Below are 18,055 nucleotides of genomic sequence, written 5' to 3' on the forward strand. Positions count from 1 at the left end.
CTTCAGATAGATCAGTAGTTGAAACATTGAGGAATGCAGACAGATGGCTCAATGTAAGGATTATTTTTTAACAGAGTCGGGCAGAGCAAGAAGTATCACTGTGAGAGATCACCATCTCCCGAGATCCCTGCTTCTGATCATTAGCTTTGGGTGTTCAACATCTCACCACAAAAACAGCCACTGTCACTTGGGTTGGTTGGGCTTGAAATCTTCACGCCAGATACCAGTTCATACGCTCCTGAGACAGCCTAAGCTTACAATATTGGCGGTGGTCTGGACCACAGTTCTCAACCGGGGCCTCACGTTAGAAACACCTGGGGAGCGTCTTTAAACCCTCCGCCAAGGCCACTCCCCAGACCACGAAGTGAGGTCCTGTGTGGCAGGGGCACAGACATCCCTAATGATTGCAGTGAGCGGCCAGGTTGAGGGCCACGGGGCTGGATCAAGGGGAGGAAGTCAGAGTGCAGAGGGTGGGGTGGAATTTGGGACACGAGCAGGTGAACAGGACCCGTGGTGGCGATTGAATGTGGGGTGAGGAAGAGGGTCGGAATCCATGCCTGTACCTCTGTGGGGACAGGGTGCAGGGGACAATGGATGAGAGCTGGTTTGGGTAAAAACCCCAGTTCCGTTCGAATCACTGAGTGGAGGGAATGGTGAGGACAGTCGGCCATGCTGGACGGGAGCTGGGGGTGAATCCCAGGCCTTAATATGGTTGCCAAATCTCCATTTTCCAAAATTGCAAGAAACAGGATAGAGAAGAGCAATTTGGGGTGCCCTGGGGGGCTCGGGGTAGGGGTGGGAAGGCCCCCTAGCTGAAGGCAGCCTCGTTCATTCTTATCTGAACACTGCTCTGCCCTCTCATCATTTTGGGGGCTGACAGCCATGCCACCTACCTGGCTTTGGGGCACTTCCTTCCTGAGAGGTGGCGATGCCCCTGCCCGAAGGTCCTGGAGCCTGTGGTCTGAGAGTGGACCCAGGGTCACCTGCCGACTGGGCACCCAGAGGGTGGAGTCTCATCTCGCTCTGTGGGGCAGGTCTTCGTCCGGTTTGCAGATAAGCAAGCTGAGGTGCGTAGTGACTTGCCTGTGTGGTTGTTTGAGCAGCAGTGATACCGATGCACTTACCAGCTCCGCCCTGACCCTGCCGCACAGCCAAGAGCTTATACCAGCACCTTTGCTGTTCACCCTCCCGGTCCCCAGGCCCACCAAGCGCCTAGCACTGCAACCACCCAGATTAACACTGTGGGTGTTTGTGGCCGGGAGGGAGGAAGTGACTAAATCAGATGTCCAGACCTTTGCCATTCCATCTGCCCACATGTGCCTGAGCCCTGGGTCTCTCCCCTTCCCAGTCACTCACCTGCCACACCTGTGTGGTTCGTACCAGGAATCACACCTCCTCTCTGGCTTCCAGGTGCCTTCCTGGGTTATGACCACCATTGTCTTTCCCACAGTGGACGCCAGGGGGCAGAAGAAGCCCATCTACGGGGGGAGTGAGCTGGGTGCTCCGTTGCTCCTCTGCCTTCACAGGCCCACTGTCCCCAGCCAGCTGTAGGTGGAGGTGGTTATTTCTGCCTGAGGTCCCCAAACAAACAGATGTCACCCTGGGGAAGGTCCGGCACACGTCCTCAGCATCTGTCCTGGGGACCCCCCTGTGTGGCCCCCTGACAGCCTGGGTCTTACAAGAAACAACGGGTGCAGTGTGATTGTGGAGGTGCAGACACAGGAAGTATGCTCATGCTTGCAATCTGTTCACAACCATTTATTGAGCTTCTGCTCTGTACTGGGCTCTGTGGGGCCCATGGGATCTGCCCTTGAAGAGCTCACAATAGAACCAGAGCCCCTAGTGAAAAGGCAGCCATGATTCACGGGGTGAGTGTCATAATCAGAGGGAGTGGGCACTGTGGTCACCTAACCCAGCCTGGGGGCCAGTGATTGGGGCAGGAGACCCTGGGCCAAACCAAGGAAGCATATGGGGCCATGGGTTAGAGAAGAGGTGTCCAGGCAGGAGCAGCACAGCAGAAGGCCGGCCCCGTCTCTGGTGGCACCGGTCAGAGACACCCCCCCAACCTTGCCACACCCTCTCCAGGGTGACTTCCTCCATGCCTGGACACCGAGCTTAAAGTCTGAATTTGGGAAGGCACTTGTTAAAGAAACAGTACACCAGGAACTCGAGGCTACCCTTGTGAGGACCCAGGCTTGGCCAGAGAAGCTCGATGGCCACCTAGGGCCACAGAGGGAGTCAGGGGAGGAACCGGGACTGGGAACCGGACCTTTAAATTCTTACTTTATTATATTTTTATTGATTTCAGAGAGGAAGGGAGAAGGAGAGATAGAAACATCAATGATGAGAGAGAAACATTGATTGCCTGCTTCCTGCACCACCCCCCCCCACACACACACACACACACACTGGGGATTGAGCCTGCAATCCAGGCATGTGTCCTGACTGGGAATCAAACCGTGATCTCCTGGTTCATAGGTCGATGCTCAACCACTGAGCCATGCCAGTCAGGCTAACGTCTTACTTTTCAAATAGCTTTATGGAGATATCACTCACCATTTAATATGTACAAGTCATTGGGGTTTTGTTTTGTTTTTAAGTTTATTCACCGAGTTTTGCAACTACCACCACTGTCTACTCTGATATCATTTTCATCACATCCCCCCAAAATATGGACCCACTAGCAGTCCCCTCTAACCTCTACCCAGCAGCCACCAGCTCACTCTCACTGTGGACTTGCCTATGCTGGACATTTCATGTGAATGGAATCAGACAGTAGGTGGCCTTTTTAACTGGCTTTTTCCATTTAGCATAGAACCTCGCTTTGAACCAGGACCCCATGACACCGGAGCCCATAGAAAGATGAGTTAAACCAACGTGGACTGTTTTACAGACACATCACCTACATCAGGGCATGGCCACTCAGGCATGGAGGCCAAGGAGGTGTCCACAGACATCACCGCGGAGCCCTGTCTCCGGTTTATGCCATTGTCGTCCCGTCACCTCAACTGCATGAGCTCTGACACCAGAGCAGTTATGACTCTCCCCTAGACGTCTTGGTGTATTTATTTAAAGTAATGAAGAGTCTTATCTTAAATGTGTCCTCTTTAGAGGACCTGCCTTAACGAGCCCTTGGTTGTTGCTTTGTCGTCAAGGCTGTGACTGTAGGTAGGAGATGCAGGGCGCACAGGTGACCCTGTAGAAAGGGCAGGCTTTCTGCCCAGCAGCTCCTTCCTATCTGTGCTTGCAGGAGGTCTCAGGCCAGGCCCAGAAGTTTTAGGTCATGGACCCCATCTATGACCTAACCACCCCAACCACTCAGCTCCCCAGGGACCTCAGACCCCAGTGGAATTAGAATATTATCGAACATGAATGAAACTTAACGAGATAATGTGCAGAAGTAGCTGCCTCAGAGCCCACACATAGTAGGTCCTCATGTATCTCTGTCCCCTCCAGGCTTGTCTTGGGCCCATCCTACTCCCTCACCACCAGCAGCCTCCAGCCAGAGCGAATGTACTGTGGTGTCAGGAACACGCCCAGGCACTCTCTCCCATGTCTTCGGGGGTCTCCCTTTTGATTTCTCTTTTACTCCTGTGTTATTTAGAAGAGTGTGATGTAGTTTCCAAGTATTTGGGGATTTTGCAGAGATCTATTCATTTTTTTTATTTAACCCCATTGTCAGAAAACACACTTTGTATAACTTGAATCCGTTTAGATGTAAGTTGTTTTTCACAGCCTAATAGGATACCTGGTGAATGTTCCAAGTGCACTTGGAAAGAATGTGTATTCTGCTGCTGTTGGGTGGCGTGTTCTATAATTACCAATTAGGTCAGATTGTTGATAGTGTTGTGCAAGTCTTCTATTTCCTTTCTTTTTTTTAAGTTTGCATTTTTTATTAATTTTTAGAGAGAGGGGAAAGGAGAGACATCATTGAGAGAGAGAAACATTGATCGGTTGCCTCCCATACAGGCCCCGACCAGGGATCGAACCCTGAACCTTTCAGTGTTCAGGACGTTGCTCCAACCCACTGAGCCACACTGGCCAGGACCTATTTTCTTATTGAGTTCCTGTCTACTTATCCCCTCAATTATTGAGAGATATTGAAATATCCAACTATAATTGTGAATTTATTTTATTTCTCCTTGTAATTATACCTTTTTTTTTTTTTTTTTTTTTTTTTTTTTTTTTGCTTCATGTGTTTTGAAGCTCTGTCATCAGGAGCATAAATGTGTAGGATTATGTCCTGGTCTTATTCTTTGATATAATATTCACTTTGATATTAATATAGTCAATCCAGCTTTCTTTTGACTAGTGTAGCATGGTACATCTTTTTACATCCTTGTACTTTTAACTTATTTGTATATTTACATTTAAATAGCATTTCTTATAGGTGTGATGGGGTTGGGTCTTGCTTTTATCCAACCTGATCATCTCTGCCTTTTAATTTGGATGTTTAGACTATTTACATTTAATGTGATTATTGATGAGATTAGGTTTGCGTATACATCTTCCTGTTTGTTTTCTGTTTGTCCTGTCTGGTGGTTGTTTCCTTAGCAGTGAGCTAAGGCTCATCTTGTTCTCTCAGAGATCCCTGACCTTCATTGCCTATGTCCAGTCTCTTGAAAACTGCTGCTTTGTGTGAAACTGGGGCCAACAGGAAACAGCCAGGCAGACGGATTTCACCTAGAATGAGCCCCAGCTTCCTAAAGCCAGAAAGGGGCTGCTTCTGCAGATGGTGGGCGTTCCTGCACTGGCCATGGTCAGAGGGGGCTGGGGTCTACTCCTTTGGGGTGTTGACCAGTTCATGATCTGGATGAAACTCATACCTACCCCTGCGACAAGTTATCACCAAACCATGGTGTGTGGAAGGCACCCCACTACCCCTAGGGGCTGATCCCAGCCCAGCTCAGCTCTGACCTCAGACAGGGCACTCAGTTTCCTGCCCCAAATAAAGGGTCTTCCCAGAGGGTCTATGGGGCCCTTTCAGCCTCTGATGGTTTTCCTTACCTGCTTTTTCTCCCAGGTCCTCATTCCCATCACCCGATGCAATTCCCACAAGGAGAACATCCAGGGCCAGCTCAAGGTCCGCACACCAGGCATCTACATGCTCATCTTCGACAACTCCTTCTCCAGGTAGGGGCCTCCTCATGCATCAGCATCCGGACCACCGACCTGCCACCTGGTCTCAAGAACAGAGGTGGACATTGAAAATAGATTAATTAATTATCATTCTTTTATTATTAAGAGTTCTTTGATTTTAGACCCCTATACTACAGTGTTCCAATGTGTTGCCAGTTTTATAAACACACAAGCTGATACTTACAGCCATACTACATGTCGGGTATGTTCTCAGCCCCCCCACACTTACGGACTCACTTCTGCCCCACAGCATCCCCAGGTAATAGGGACCATCTCTCTCCTTAATGTCACTGCTAAGGGCTGAGGACCAGGGGATAAACGAGTGACATTCCCAAGTCACACAGATAGTGATGGAGCCAGACTTGAATACAACTGGCCAGCTCCAGACTCCGGACTCAACCGGCTTGCTCTCCTGCCTCTCCGATGTCCAGGTTCCCCATGTCCAGGCCACAGAAAGGCTCAGTAAATACAGTGGAAGGATTCAGTGGGTGGGTGGGTGAAGTGACAGATTGTTGAAAGAAAGAGGAATAAAAGAATGACGGCTAAAACTAGGGATAAACAGGATAGAACTGTGAGGCGAAGTCCCTGGCCTGCTTGTCAGGGAGCAGGGGCTTCGTGTGCTGCCTCTGGGAAGCCCTGTATCAAAGCAGCAGGTCCAGGTCCAGGAGTGGAGGGGTTGGGGGGTGAGATGGCAATGTAGGGAGATAGGCTTGAAGGGCAGCCAAGGGAGGACGTGGGAGAGGACCGGCATTGATGAGCATCGCCCATAAGCCAGGGCTCGTGGAGACATGAGACAGGGGAGCTACGGTTATGGCCACTTATCCCTTTGATGTCCTCTGGCTCCAGCATAAGCCCTTAATTGGGGCTGCCTCTTAGGAGACCTGCCTGATCAGCATGCAGCCACGTCTCTTCTGTGTGGTGCCCAAGCTGGTGGCCACAACCCCCCACCTGCGCCCCCTTCCCAATCCACTTGGGTTTTCAGCAGAATAACTGGGTAGAGCACTCTGAGAGTCCATGGTGATGTTCATGGTGATGTCCCAGGGCCCCTGATTCTTTGCAGAAACAGAGCTCAGCTGGCCAGACAGGAAATTGGGTGCAGCCCAGGCCTCTGAGCAGAGGTCCCCTCAAAGGGCTCTCTGTGCCAACCGGCACCCTCACCCTCCAGGCCTCTGCAGCCTCGGCCTCTCGGCTCTCAGGGTAACACCCTCCATGTCCATCTCTGTTTCCTCAGGTTTGTCTCCAAAAAAGTATTTTACCACTTGACGGTCGACCGGCCCGTGATCTACGATGGGAGTGATTTCCTGTAGCCTCCGCACCTGGATTTCAGCAGTTTCACTTCACCCACAGGAAACACTACTCTCTCACCTGCCACATCAAACACTACAACAAAAACAACAAAAACAGCCCGGCCACTCCGAAGCTGATCAACTATGCAATTCGACAACACCCTGGCTGCTCTCCCGGCTGCATGGTCCGGGCAGCGTGCGCGCAGCCCGCAGCTCAGCTCCCGTGGGCTCACGCAGCCTTTCCCTCGCTGCCTCGCCCCCGAAGGGGCACTGCCGGAAGGCTCACCACTCCTGAGCACAGTTGGTTCCAAGCCTCCTGGGGAGTTTCACGGGCCAGAGGTGGTACCTACCTCTGCCCATGGGAAGAGTTGCCCTGCTCTGCCAGCCTGGCCCGGCATCCTGAGAGACCATGAGCCAGATGCCCCTGCCGGACCCGGTGAGGCCTTGGGCCCCAGGGTCATCATGAGGGTCAGGGTGCCAGGGGCCCTCACGAGACCTCAACCAGCCTCCTCCGGCCATGTTCCTGTCCCTTCCGCCCCAGTCAGCTTGGCGTTGCTCCCACACTCAGCAATTCCAGAGGCCCCTCCAACTGCCCCTTCCTCCTGGGCCTTCTGCTGGGCAATTCTGTCCGCGAGCAAAGCCCTTCATCACCCAGGCCTCTCAGATCTCCCCTAAGAATCAGAACTGAATCCAGGGAACAGAACCCAACACACTCAGGGGCCTGCGGAAGCCACCCCATACAGACGGTGAAAGCCCAACACCGGTTAACACCAATGTGTGATGAGAACGCAGGCTCGTGCTTAGCCTGCAGGTCCCACTTCTCAGCTGCTGGCCTTCATTTACACAAATAGGAGCTGCCTCGCATGCAGATACATTTACTAATGATCATAATCAGGATGAGAACCACTTTCAAAAACGGGGGCTCCTTAAGTCTTAGGTAACTCACGTGTAAACATGCCCGACTCATGAATCTGCTCTGTTCACCATTTGGTCCCGATTCCCTGGCACCACTTGCCCACTTCCTGCTGCTCAGCCGGAACCTGATGCCCAGGAGCCACCTCCCCTGGGGCAGATGTTTCCTTTTCCTGGTCTCTGGCCCTTTGCTTCGCCCACCACAGAAGCTCACCTTTGATGGCCTCTGTGCCTGTTTAAGGGAGCCAGCCACCTGTAGCCAGGGCCTCGGTCCTTCCTGCTGAACAGAACATCTGACCAGGCAGCCCACGCTGACCGGGGCTGAGGGAGAGAGTGCTGGGCCCCGGCAGCCCTCTGTCATCCATGAGCCTGGCCTGATGGGTTCTGAGAGCTTGAGGCTGGGTCAGGGCCCCCCACTAAGAGCAGCACCGATCCCACTGTGCCCCAGCAGAGCACTCCTGGGGCAGGGGTTGGAGGAAATTGCTTCTGCAATGGGCTCAGACCCCTCGTTCAAGCAGGAGACCGGGCACTTGGGTTCGTTTAAGAGGGGCGTGGGGAATGGTGAACAACCTTCAGGAGAAAAGCTGGGCCTGTGCTCTCCTTGGAGCCACCAGAGCTCTAGCATCTACAGCCAGGGCCTGATGGCGCCCTGCACCAGAACCACGGCATGTGCTTGTCCTCAGGTGCGCCACAGCCCGAGACTGAAGGTTTCAGAGCTCGTTGTTCTGCCTGTGAACCCATCCCCTCCCCCTTCCAGGAAAGCATAATAGAAAGTAGCTGCTCACGTGAAAGAAACTAACAGTTAATGGAGAACGCAGGGCAGTCTGGGATCTGGTGAGAGCTTAGCTTTCGCAGGATCCCGGGAACCAGCATCTAGTGAGTAGCTGACAGGGTTCCTGTGAAAGGCCTGGGACATTCTATTCACGAGGTCCTGCTGCAGCTTTAAGACCACTTGGCCTGTCAACCCAGAGCCACTCCTCCTGGGGAGCAGGGACCCTTCATGGTGAGCACCCCTGGAGCGGTGACTGCAGTTGCAAAAGGGCCTTTGGTGGTGGGAGGACTGTCCGATCCCCAGGTCATGGCTGGCCCCTGTAGCGTATTTTTTGTGTTGGATGCACTCCTGTCCGTTTGCGTGTGAGCTCGGGTTTGCTGTGCACTCTGCAGCCGGAGACCACCTTGGCCTCCTGAGGTGGCAACAGCTTTATTATTCTAAGCAGGGTCCCAGCTTTACTGAGGCTTTGGGGTTGGGGTACTTTTAAAATGCAAATGACAGTGAAGACCTAGCGAAGGTGGTAGCCCAGCCAGTAGACAAAATGGCACTAGAAATCAACAAGGAGGAAACACTTTGGGGTCCCAGGTAATGAAAAAGGAAAAACAGCTGACCCAGCTCTGAGTAAGTCACTTATTTTTTAACATTGATGCCGGTTGGCTTATTCACTACGGCCTCAGAAGCCACCACTAATCCAGCACCCTGAGCACAGGGTCTCTGTCGGGAAGCGGGTTTGGGTAAAGTGTGGCCTCTACAGAGACCACCGCACTCAGGTCGACCGGACCAGGAGCAGACAAATTCTCCAGCAGGAACCTGGAACGGGAAAACCCCATGGGGTTGAAGTGGAAAGAAGCCTCATACTGTAACTCAAAACGAAGGGGATGGTTTCTCCAAACATGTTCGTTGTCACCAACGTAACACGGTGGAGCCATTTCACTCATGAAAGGAAGTCCCCCGGCTGAGGATGAAACCTCAGTCTGTGGCTTATGGTACCGATTAGATGTCCACTGCTACACTCTCAGGACTGTCACTTAAGTCTGTGTTGGTAACTCCCCGTGAGAGCCCCATCCTTGGGCGGGGGTTGAGAGTTATAGCAGAGAAGCCCTTTGTGGTGCTCAGAGCTGAGGATCGCCCTTCACAGCCGCTGCTGTCAGCTGGCCATCTTACAAAACTCCCAAAAGGCGCTTTTTAGTGGAACTTTGGGTAAGTTTTTCTCATTTCATTGTGACTCTTCCAAGGAAATGGGAAAGACTGAATAAAGCCCTTTCCCTCTTAATCACTTTAAAAATAATGAACCATATCTTTAAATATCGGGAAGCATTTTGATAAAAAGGCTTCCATAGAACCTGGTTATCCAGAAACACTCTTGCCTGGTGGCCAGAGCAACACCCGGGTCTCAGGTGCACGGCTTCTGAGCGAATTGCATTTTCATCGACTAACCCTCAGTCCTCGTGGCCTTATGGGATAGTGGGCCTGGGCACCCGGTTCATTCTTACCTGCCAAAGAATTACCCAGAAGCACATCAAATGCCAACACCCCACCTGCACAGTGGGGGAGAGAACCTTTTGTATCCCCAAACATTTCTTTACAGCTTCTGCTGCACCGTTTGGAAGTGTATTTTTAACCTCAGGATATAAATAAACACTATGACATTGAGGATGGTATCATCTTTAATTCCATTGGGACGTAAGGCACACAGTGAAGTTACCCAGACCAGAGTCAGGTTAAGCTGCCTTGCTGGAAGATTGGTTCTGAGAAGCCCAGCACGGCCTGATCTCTGGATACTTCCCAGCCCACTCGGGCGGGTGTTGAGACCTGCCTGGGCCAATCCCCATTCCAGCCCAGCACCCTCCACCAGGCAAGCTGCCCTGGGCTCACATGTCCCAGCCCTTCCAGGGTACAGCGCTGTGAGCAAAGGGCGGACATCTGATTTACCAGAAGAGTGGGGTGGGGAGGTCATGGATGGCTTAAAACCACAATTAGTCCACCAGTGGTACAGGCCGGGCAGCTGGCAGAGGGAGGAGTGCGGGCTCCCAACTTACACGGCTCTAGTGGGTCAGGCCCGGGGCGGTGTCCCCGTCACTCCTGGACCAGTCAGATTGAGGTCAGGCTGGGCTGTCCACACCTTACACTCCACATCTGGGGATGCCAGAGCTCTTTCCCTTGGTCTCCCTGTGCCTCAGAGCACCTCCCAGCCCCCTTCCCTGCAACCCTCCCCATTCTCCCATGGCCTTCCCTTTATTCAGCTGTTTCGGAGGAATTTCTGCATCTGTGTGCTCCCTGGCTCCGTTCATCCCCACCTCCCTCCTTTCCCTCACTCTCATAGCATTGAGCACTGCCAGGGTGATCCAGTTACTGAATCCTTAGGGACACTGGTCGGTCCCTATGCCTTGGTCAGCTGTAAGCCCTCAGCAATGCCATTGGCAAACTTGGTGAGGGACAGAAGCTCCTGGAACTCCCTTCCCCTACGAGAGGTTTGGAGCGGGTGCAGGTGAGGTGAGCAATCAATGGCTCCTCCCTCTTGTTATGTCCTCAATCCAAGCCTCACTCTGTCCAACGACCAGCCCATGCAAGCACCCGGAACAGCACAGAAGAGGGGTCTCTGTAGATGGAACAGTCCCTCCAGAGGCTTGGTGGCTTTGCGGGTTGGGGGCTGGAACGAGAGCCGAGACACAGATGTACGTGCTGCATCTGGGGCTGGGATCTGGGGGCCTCCATGTCAGAATCCCCATCGCACCTCCCCCGCCCGCTAAAGCACCAAGCAGCCCAAGATGACCTAAGTCTGCCCCAGGTTTTCCAAGGCCCATGCTTGCTCCCAGGCTCCTGGCCAGCTCAGTGCCACCAGCTCCGTGGCACGTGGAGGGACCACGCCTCCTCAGGCCACGTGCGTCCCTTGGTGCTGGGGGATGTGGCAACCCCCAGGTGACTCAGAAGGACACTCAGCAGGGTCAGCCCTCTCGGTTTGAAGATGCGTGGGAAAAATCTGGCGAGAGGAGCTCGCCACCCACACACATCTGAAAAGCCAAATAGATAGTGAAACCAGTCGCCCCAGAGGAGAAAACGGACTTTTTTTGAGGGAGCAGTTGAAGCTGAAGCCATGAAAAGGCAGGGGGAGGGCACAGCTGTTCTGAAAGCCGTTCAAAGTGGGTGAGGGTTGAAAGAAAGGTCAGCCTTTTGCTTTTCCCACGCCCCGGGCTCCTGGGGGGAGATGGTAAAGCCGAGCAGAAGCGCGATGGCCAACCTCGGCCTCTGATGTGTGCCTCCTCCCTCCCCGCCGCCGAGCCCGTGGGAGGACCGAAACCGGTGCGGTTTCCTCACACCTTCTGGCCCGTGTGCACTGAGGTTATCTCCGAGCTCGCAGCCCCAACTGGAGGCTGGAATGAATGGTTTTCTTGGCTAAAAAGGGAGCGACATGAGACAGGCCTCACGAGACCTGAGATGCGTGCGTGTCCTGACCACGTCTGGCTTTGGGCCCGTGGCTCCGTGGACTCACCCGAGAAAAGGTGGGTCCAGGAGGCCCTCCCCAGCTTTCTGCTCTCAAGGAGCGCAACCGAGCCACAAAAGAAGGAGCCCATTCCTGGGAGCCTAAAGCTGTCTGCCAGGTCAGTGGGGCCGCACTGTCTTCTCCCTGGAGGGTGTGTGGGGGCGGGCGGGGGGGGGGGCTCTGAGGATGAGCGAGCACAGAGGGGTGCGGAGAGGGAAAAGCAGGAAGGGCCTTCCCCGAGGCCTCCGGCAGGGCTGGACTGCAGGCAGGTTAGCAGAAGTCGCCTTGCTCATCGGAGGAAAAGAGCTGTGGGGAAGGGGCAGCGTTGGTGTGGCCAGAGCCAGCTACCCCGTCCAGTGGAGGCAGCGTGTTAGTGGAATGGAGACCTGGACCGTTTACCGAACAGACACCAAAGGCAGTGACAGCAGGCGGGGAAGAGGCAATCGGCCTGTTCCTCTGACTTCGGCTGCCTTCGAGGCCTTGTGTGCATCCACAGAAAGGCACTGGGGAGTGCAGGCCCCATCCTGCTTCCCAAGAGGCCTTGGCACAGGAGACGGGGTCCACGCGTGGAACCAGAAGCCTTTGTAAAGACAGCCCTGGCCACCGGCAAGGACGCCCACCGAATGGTTGGGTGCTCTCTTGCCCTGGCTGTGGAAGAGGGAGGATGGGGAACCAGGACCCATCTCCGATCAGGCCCAGAGCCGCCTGGGTCGCCAAGGGTTCAGACATCAGAAAACGCCCAAGGGTGACCCAGGGCTCCGCTTTGCTCCAGAGTCAAGCTGTTCATTTAGCGTCAGTAAATGTAAAGCAAGTACCAAAGACTTTCTTATTTGGGTTCCCCGGTGGCCTGTTAAAATGCAGATTCATGGGCACCACCCAGTCAACTCTGGTCCATCTGAGCTGGCTCATTCACGAGTCTGCCCGGTGATGGAGGCGGAGCTGATCTGGGAGCCACTTCGAGAAGGTCCTTGAGGATGCCGCTGTGTCACCACTTTGGTTAAGACTTGAGGAAAGGGGGTAAGATGAGCTAATGGATCTATTTCTTAATTTAACTCCAACAGCAACCCTTAAATCTTGGAACCGGGACTTCTCCCTCAATGTGGTGGCCCAGCCAGATGCAGTGATGGAAAGTTCATTCTCGGAGAGGAAGGCATTTCTAAACGAATCCCCTCGTATGAAAATATTCTACAGGTAAATCTTTTTACACCCACATTTTTTTTTATGGCTTGTATTTATATTCAACGGGCATGTTGCTAACTGGCAGATCGCTTGTAAATGGAAACAATCCCTTCCCTAAATCCAAAATAGTTCCCTTCATGTTCAAAATTTAAGAATCAGAGGAAGAAGTGTGAGTTTGGTACCAATGGGTATGAGTTGGTGGAGATCGGGTTAAACATGGTCCCCCCCCCCTCAAAAAAAAAAATTAACAGTACACCTGGGCTCCCAAGTTGGTCCATACACTGACTTCAGAAGCTCTGAACTTGGGTTGGGGGGATCCGGCATCTCTCCCCTAACTTCTAACTAAAATGTAGGCCTCCCCGCAGTTAGGGATGTAGATAACATGCCACACTAGTATGAATTGGCGAGACCTTTGACTTTGTCGCCAGTGGAAATGACAGATATTTTCATGTCATGTGACAGCTGTTGTAGACTCACAAAATATCATGGATGCTCATCTCCACCCAGAAACAAAGGCTGTCCTTACACCTGTTGGTAGACCTTACTTAATGCAGCAACAGAGAGGCACACGTATTGCTAGTTCATGAATCATTTTAATATGTGGAGAATTATATATCAATACAATTGGTTTCCTTGGTAATCCTATATATATGATTCATTTTAAAACACTGAGCAGGGGACTATAAGTCTTGTCCGATTGCCAAAGGCGAATGAGACCAAAAAAAAAGAAGGTCCATTGGTCTGCATGGGAAAGAAGTCAAGAGAAAGATCAGCTCAGTGCAGCACCATTCACTGATGGCAATAGTGGCATTTCTATCTTAATAGGCTCTTGCCATAGTCAGCCAGCTGTTGCACATGAGGGAACCAGGGCTCAGGGAATGTCTGAGCTATTTAGAGAAGATGCTGTTCCCACTGCTCATGCTGAGATGGCTGTGGGTGTGGTTTTCTCTAAACCAGTAGTCGGCAAACTGCGGCTCGAGAGCCACATGAGGCTCTTTGGCCCCTTGAGTGTGGCTCTTCCACAAAATACCACGTGCGGGCGCGCACGTACGGTGCGATTGAAACTTCGTGGCCCATGCACAGAAGTAGGTTTTCAGCCTGAGCGAGTCTATTTTGAAGAAGTGGCGTTAGAAGAAGTGGGGGGTGTCGGTCGGTCGGGTGACGGGAGACGCGAAGGCTGGGGCCTCAGGATACGCAGCACAGGGGGAGGCGCGCGTGATTCCTGCACGAGTTGAGTGAGACTGGCTACAAGATGAGTGTGGGTCCACCTCAGTGAATGTACCTCAATCAGATTGAGGACGTTTTTAGCAAAGGCCAGCTTAGGAGGACCCTAATTAAGTTAATAACAATGTACCTACCTATATAGTTTAAGTTTAAAAAATTTGGCTCTCAAAAGAAATTTCAATCGTTGTACTGTTGATATTTGGCCCTGTTGATGAATGAGTTTTTCGGCCACTGCTCTAAACCGTTCTCATTTCACTGGAGCATAGATTATGAGATGATTTTTTAAAAGTCCTCTATAAACCAGGGATTATGAGGCCAGGGTGGGGCAGAAGATGCCTTTGCTCAGACTCTGACCTACTTTCCATGTTAAGCTCCAACATCTGAGGCCAACTCAGATTTGGGAAAGCAACCCCCCCCTCTCAAAGATTGCAGACACAGAATATGTGACAGCTTTTCATTTATTGAATCAGTTACTGGAAGTGTCCAAAGGTCTCGTCCTCCATGGCCGCCATCGCTGTATACGTAAGCCCATCATGGGAAAACCACGTGTCAGCACCACCCTGCCATGGCAAAGGCCTCCGGGGAAGGGTGACCAGGTCAGAGCGGCAGGCACTCACGGGGCTGCTTGCTTCCTCACGCAGGACTGTTTGTAACAGCCACCGTGGGCCAATGCAAGAGATCATACACACACACCCTTCTCAGGAGGGGGCCGGCGGCAGTCTGAGCCACTCACCAGACTGTGGGGAGCACTGTGTCCAGCCCACTCTAGCCAGCCCTCCCTGGACCCCCCGCTCCTCTCGCTGCCTGTAGGGAAGGGGATGGCGTTACTACTCAAAGGACACAATGTGTCATTGCTCCAGGGTGCCCATCTTTACTTTTCCAAAGTTTCCTGGCAGCTGATTTCCGGTACCTGCAGTACAAATTGGACAAATGACTAATTTTACATTTTAACCAATTTATTAGTTCAACATATTGTGTCTACTACATACAAGGCACATACACCCGACCAGAAACACACACAAAGCTGCTTGTCCAAGGGCTCACCCAAGGAGGCTGCCATGTGAGTCGCCTGTCCCGGGAACTGTCTGCAAACCAGTTGGTAAGCCATACGGAGGCCAGCCTCGTGATTCTCAGCCACGGGCTCTCACCTGACAGAGCCTTCCAGAGCATTCTCCCAAATCCGAGTCCACGTGGCACGTGGCCTGTCCCTGTTGCTGGGATGCAAGGATCTTGTATTCCCACTATAACCTCAGTGAGTAGTAAGGTTCATGGTACATAGATGAATGCTTGTTGAATGAATGCATGAGTATTCTGTAGGCCTGAACGACAATTTCAAAAGACCAGATTTCAAACTGACTACTTCAAAACAATGACTCCCACTTGAATATACATGTTGTGATAGGTCAGCTTAAAATTAGGTGGTTTTTTTTAAAGTTTGTGGTTGAAAAGCCATGTTTGGTAATGGAAACATCACACTTTATTCACTTTATTCATTTTTCTGATGCACAGAGTTCTAGTAAAATGTAATATACTATAATCCCCCTTTATTTCAAAAAGCACTCACACAGCGTGTTTTCTGGAAATGTTGGATGAGCACAACTTCCTCCTGGATTTCCCCGTGGGGACTCTTCCAACTTTTTATCTTAAGATGAGTCTGTTCCTGAAACCTCGTTTAATTTGAGTGTGAAATGGGCCTACTTATGCAATCACTTAAAAACGAAGGCAATTTGCCAACAACGAATCTTAAAGCATAAGAGTCACAGCATGTCTTCCATCCTGCAGGGTAGCTGTTAGGTCCAGACAGTCCATGGTGACAGTGGGATCCCAAAGGAAGCCCTTGGAACTGGGCGTGATGACATGTGTTAGGGCACAACTCAGGGTTCGTGGTCCTTGTGCTGTTCCCACATCTCTTTTCTTCAAAATCAGAGGGGACGGTGGGCCTCCTGGCACTGTTTTGCCAACCAGCCTACATTGGCCAACGTCCTATTTACCTCTAGACTCCTACCGAGTCACCATCACAGTGTAGAATCTAGACCAGTGGTTCTCAACCTTCTGGCCCTTTAAATACAGTTCCTCATGTTGTGACCCAACCATAAAATTATTTTCGTTGCTACTTCATAACTGTAATGTTGCTATTGTTATGAATCGTAATGTAAATATCTGATATGCAGGATGGTCTTAGGCGACCCCTGTGAAAGGGTCGTTGGACAGCCAAAGGGGTCACGACCCACAGGTTGAGAACCGCTGCTCTAGACTGAGAGGCGATTCAGTGACTCCATCCTGGCTCACCTCCTCCCATCCTCCATCCCCCACCCTCAGCTCCACGGGGCCCATGACACGTCACACCAGAACCACAGTATCGAGAGGACCCAGGACGGAAGAGTTGTGTTCTCGCCCACCTGCGCGCTGTTATTTAGGTTCGGCCCATGCTTGTTCCTTATTCTTCCAAGTTCCTCCAACGACATCTGGGTCTCCCGGGAATGGTGGCCATGCCGATGGCTCTGCCCATAGACTGACCTTGCAGCAGTCACCCTCCCCTTGACTGAGCAGAGCTTGTGGGACTGGAGCGCTTGTTGATGTGCTGGTCTGAGGCCAATGGTTATTCCATCAACTGCCCCACATGGGATGGGTTAGCCAGGCCTTTGTAGGACCCCCTGTGCTCCCTCGTTGCTGCCTGTTTTCTGCGCACTTTCCCACTAACCCGTCGTTTAGAAGCGGCAGGAGGTGAAGGAGGATGTGGCAGGGTCCAGGCTTCTGTGTCCCCTTTGGAAGGGATGGCCTGGCCTTGAAACCACAGTAAGTCCCGGCACACGGAGACTCAGGTGCTTCCTCTAGACACCTACGAAGCTGCCGGGTCAGGCAAAGCTGCTCTGATAGTCCTTGGCGGTTCCCTGGACTAACTGGGCAAACCTGGGAAGTAAGTTTGACCAGAGGAGAGAGAAACGGGTCAGCCAACATGGTTTCCAGGTCTTTCAGAGATTCTTTTTCCTTATCCCAGTCTCTTCCTCATCACACTCTTCATATGGCTCTTTTCTCTGTAATTGTACATATTTCAAATATCGGAACAGAGTGAAGAAAATAGCCAGTAATAGATATTTTAAAATGTACATCAAAAACTATTTCTAGTTTACCTAAAACTAACATAACATTGTATATCAACTATAATTGAAAACTAAATTTAAAAAAATTTTTAAAGCATTTTTCTAATATATGAAATATTTTCAAATGTGATCAAATTGCCAAACAGCTAAAAGAAAGACGCAAAAAAAAAAAAATATATTACTTTTTTTCCAGTCGAATGTCTAAGTTGAAAGCTTTAAATGTGATAGCTCTATACACTAAGCAAGGAGAAGCATGGAGGCCAATGCCCTCCCAGCAGCCTCAGCAACAAGAGGGCCGGTGGACCAGCCCATTTACGGGGAGCCAAGTGGACCCTCACAAAAGCCACTGAGCCGAGCGAGCCCACGGGGGACCCGGGGCTGGTCCTCCCTGCACGGGCTGAGGAGATCGTTCCCATGACCCCGGTGGGCAAGCCGACTCCTCGCCACATCAGCCCTGAGGCAGGTGTGGAATCGCAGGGCCTCCGGTAGGACACAGAAACGGGTTGGAAGCCAACCGAACCCAGATGACTTGCTGGGCTGGTCAGTCGCCCAGGGGCCCAGTGGCCAGTCCTGCAGATCGTTTCCAAACAGGCCCAAGGACCCTCCCTGGCCCAGAGCAGATCAAGGAGACCTGGGGGGACTGGATCTGAGGTTGTCTGGAAAGATTCTAGATTAAGACCTAGGCATAGGCATCAGCCTCAAAACCAGGGCAGAAACTCCTCAAAGATGGAAGTTTCCGTGAAATCTTGTGCAGTGGCCAACGCTTTGGTGTCTGCTTTGGAAGGGGTGGCTGCAGAACTGAAACCACGGCAATTCGCGGTGCTCTGAGAATCTCAGATGCCTCAGATCAGATGCATGAATGCTCAGGCCAGGGGGAGCCGGGGGAGCCTGCATGCTGTCCATCAGTTCTCTGAAAATCGCAGGCATGGCAGCCAGGAGCCAGCAGCCCCGGGATGCTGCC

The 18,055-nt window shown here is 52.0% G+C and overlaps 1 protein-coding gene across 1 annotated transcript in view; it reads left to right on the forward strand.

The window, feature by feature from the left end:
- The window catches only part of FYCO1 (FYVE and coiled-coil domain autophagy adaptor 1), a 65,893-nt gene extending 56,131 nt beyond the window's left edge, over nucleotides 1–9,762 (forward strand). The window contains exons 17-18 of the mRNA XM_059664305.1: nucleotides 5,024–5,133; nucleotides 6,371–9,762. Coding sequence (XP_059520288.1) covers nucleotides 5,024–5,133; nucleotides 6,371–6,446 — 186 coding nt within the window. The 3' untranslated portion in view covers nucleotides 6,447–9,762. The remainder of the gene's footprint in view (nucleotides 1–5,023; nucleotides 5,134–6,370) is intronic.
- The last annotated feature ends 8,293 nt before the right edge of the window (nucleotides 9,763–18,055 follow it).

This window comes from Myotis daubentonii, chromosome 14, assembly GCF_963259705.1.
Source record: "Myotis daubentonii chromosome 14, mMyoDau2.1, whole genome shotgun sequence".
NCBI lineage: Eukaryota > Metazoa > Chordata > Mammalia > Chiroptera > Vespertilionidae > Myotis > Myotis daubentonii.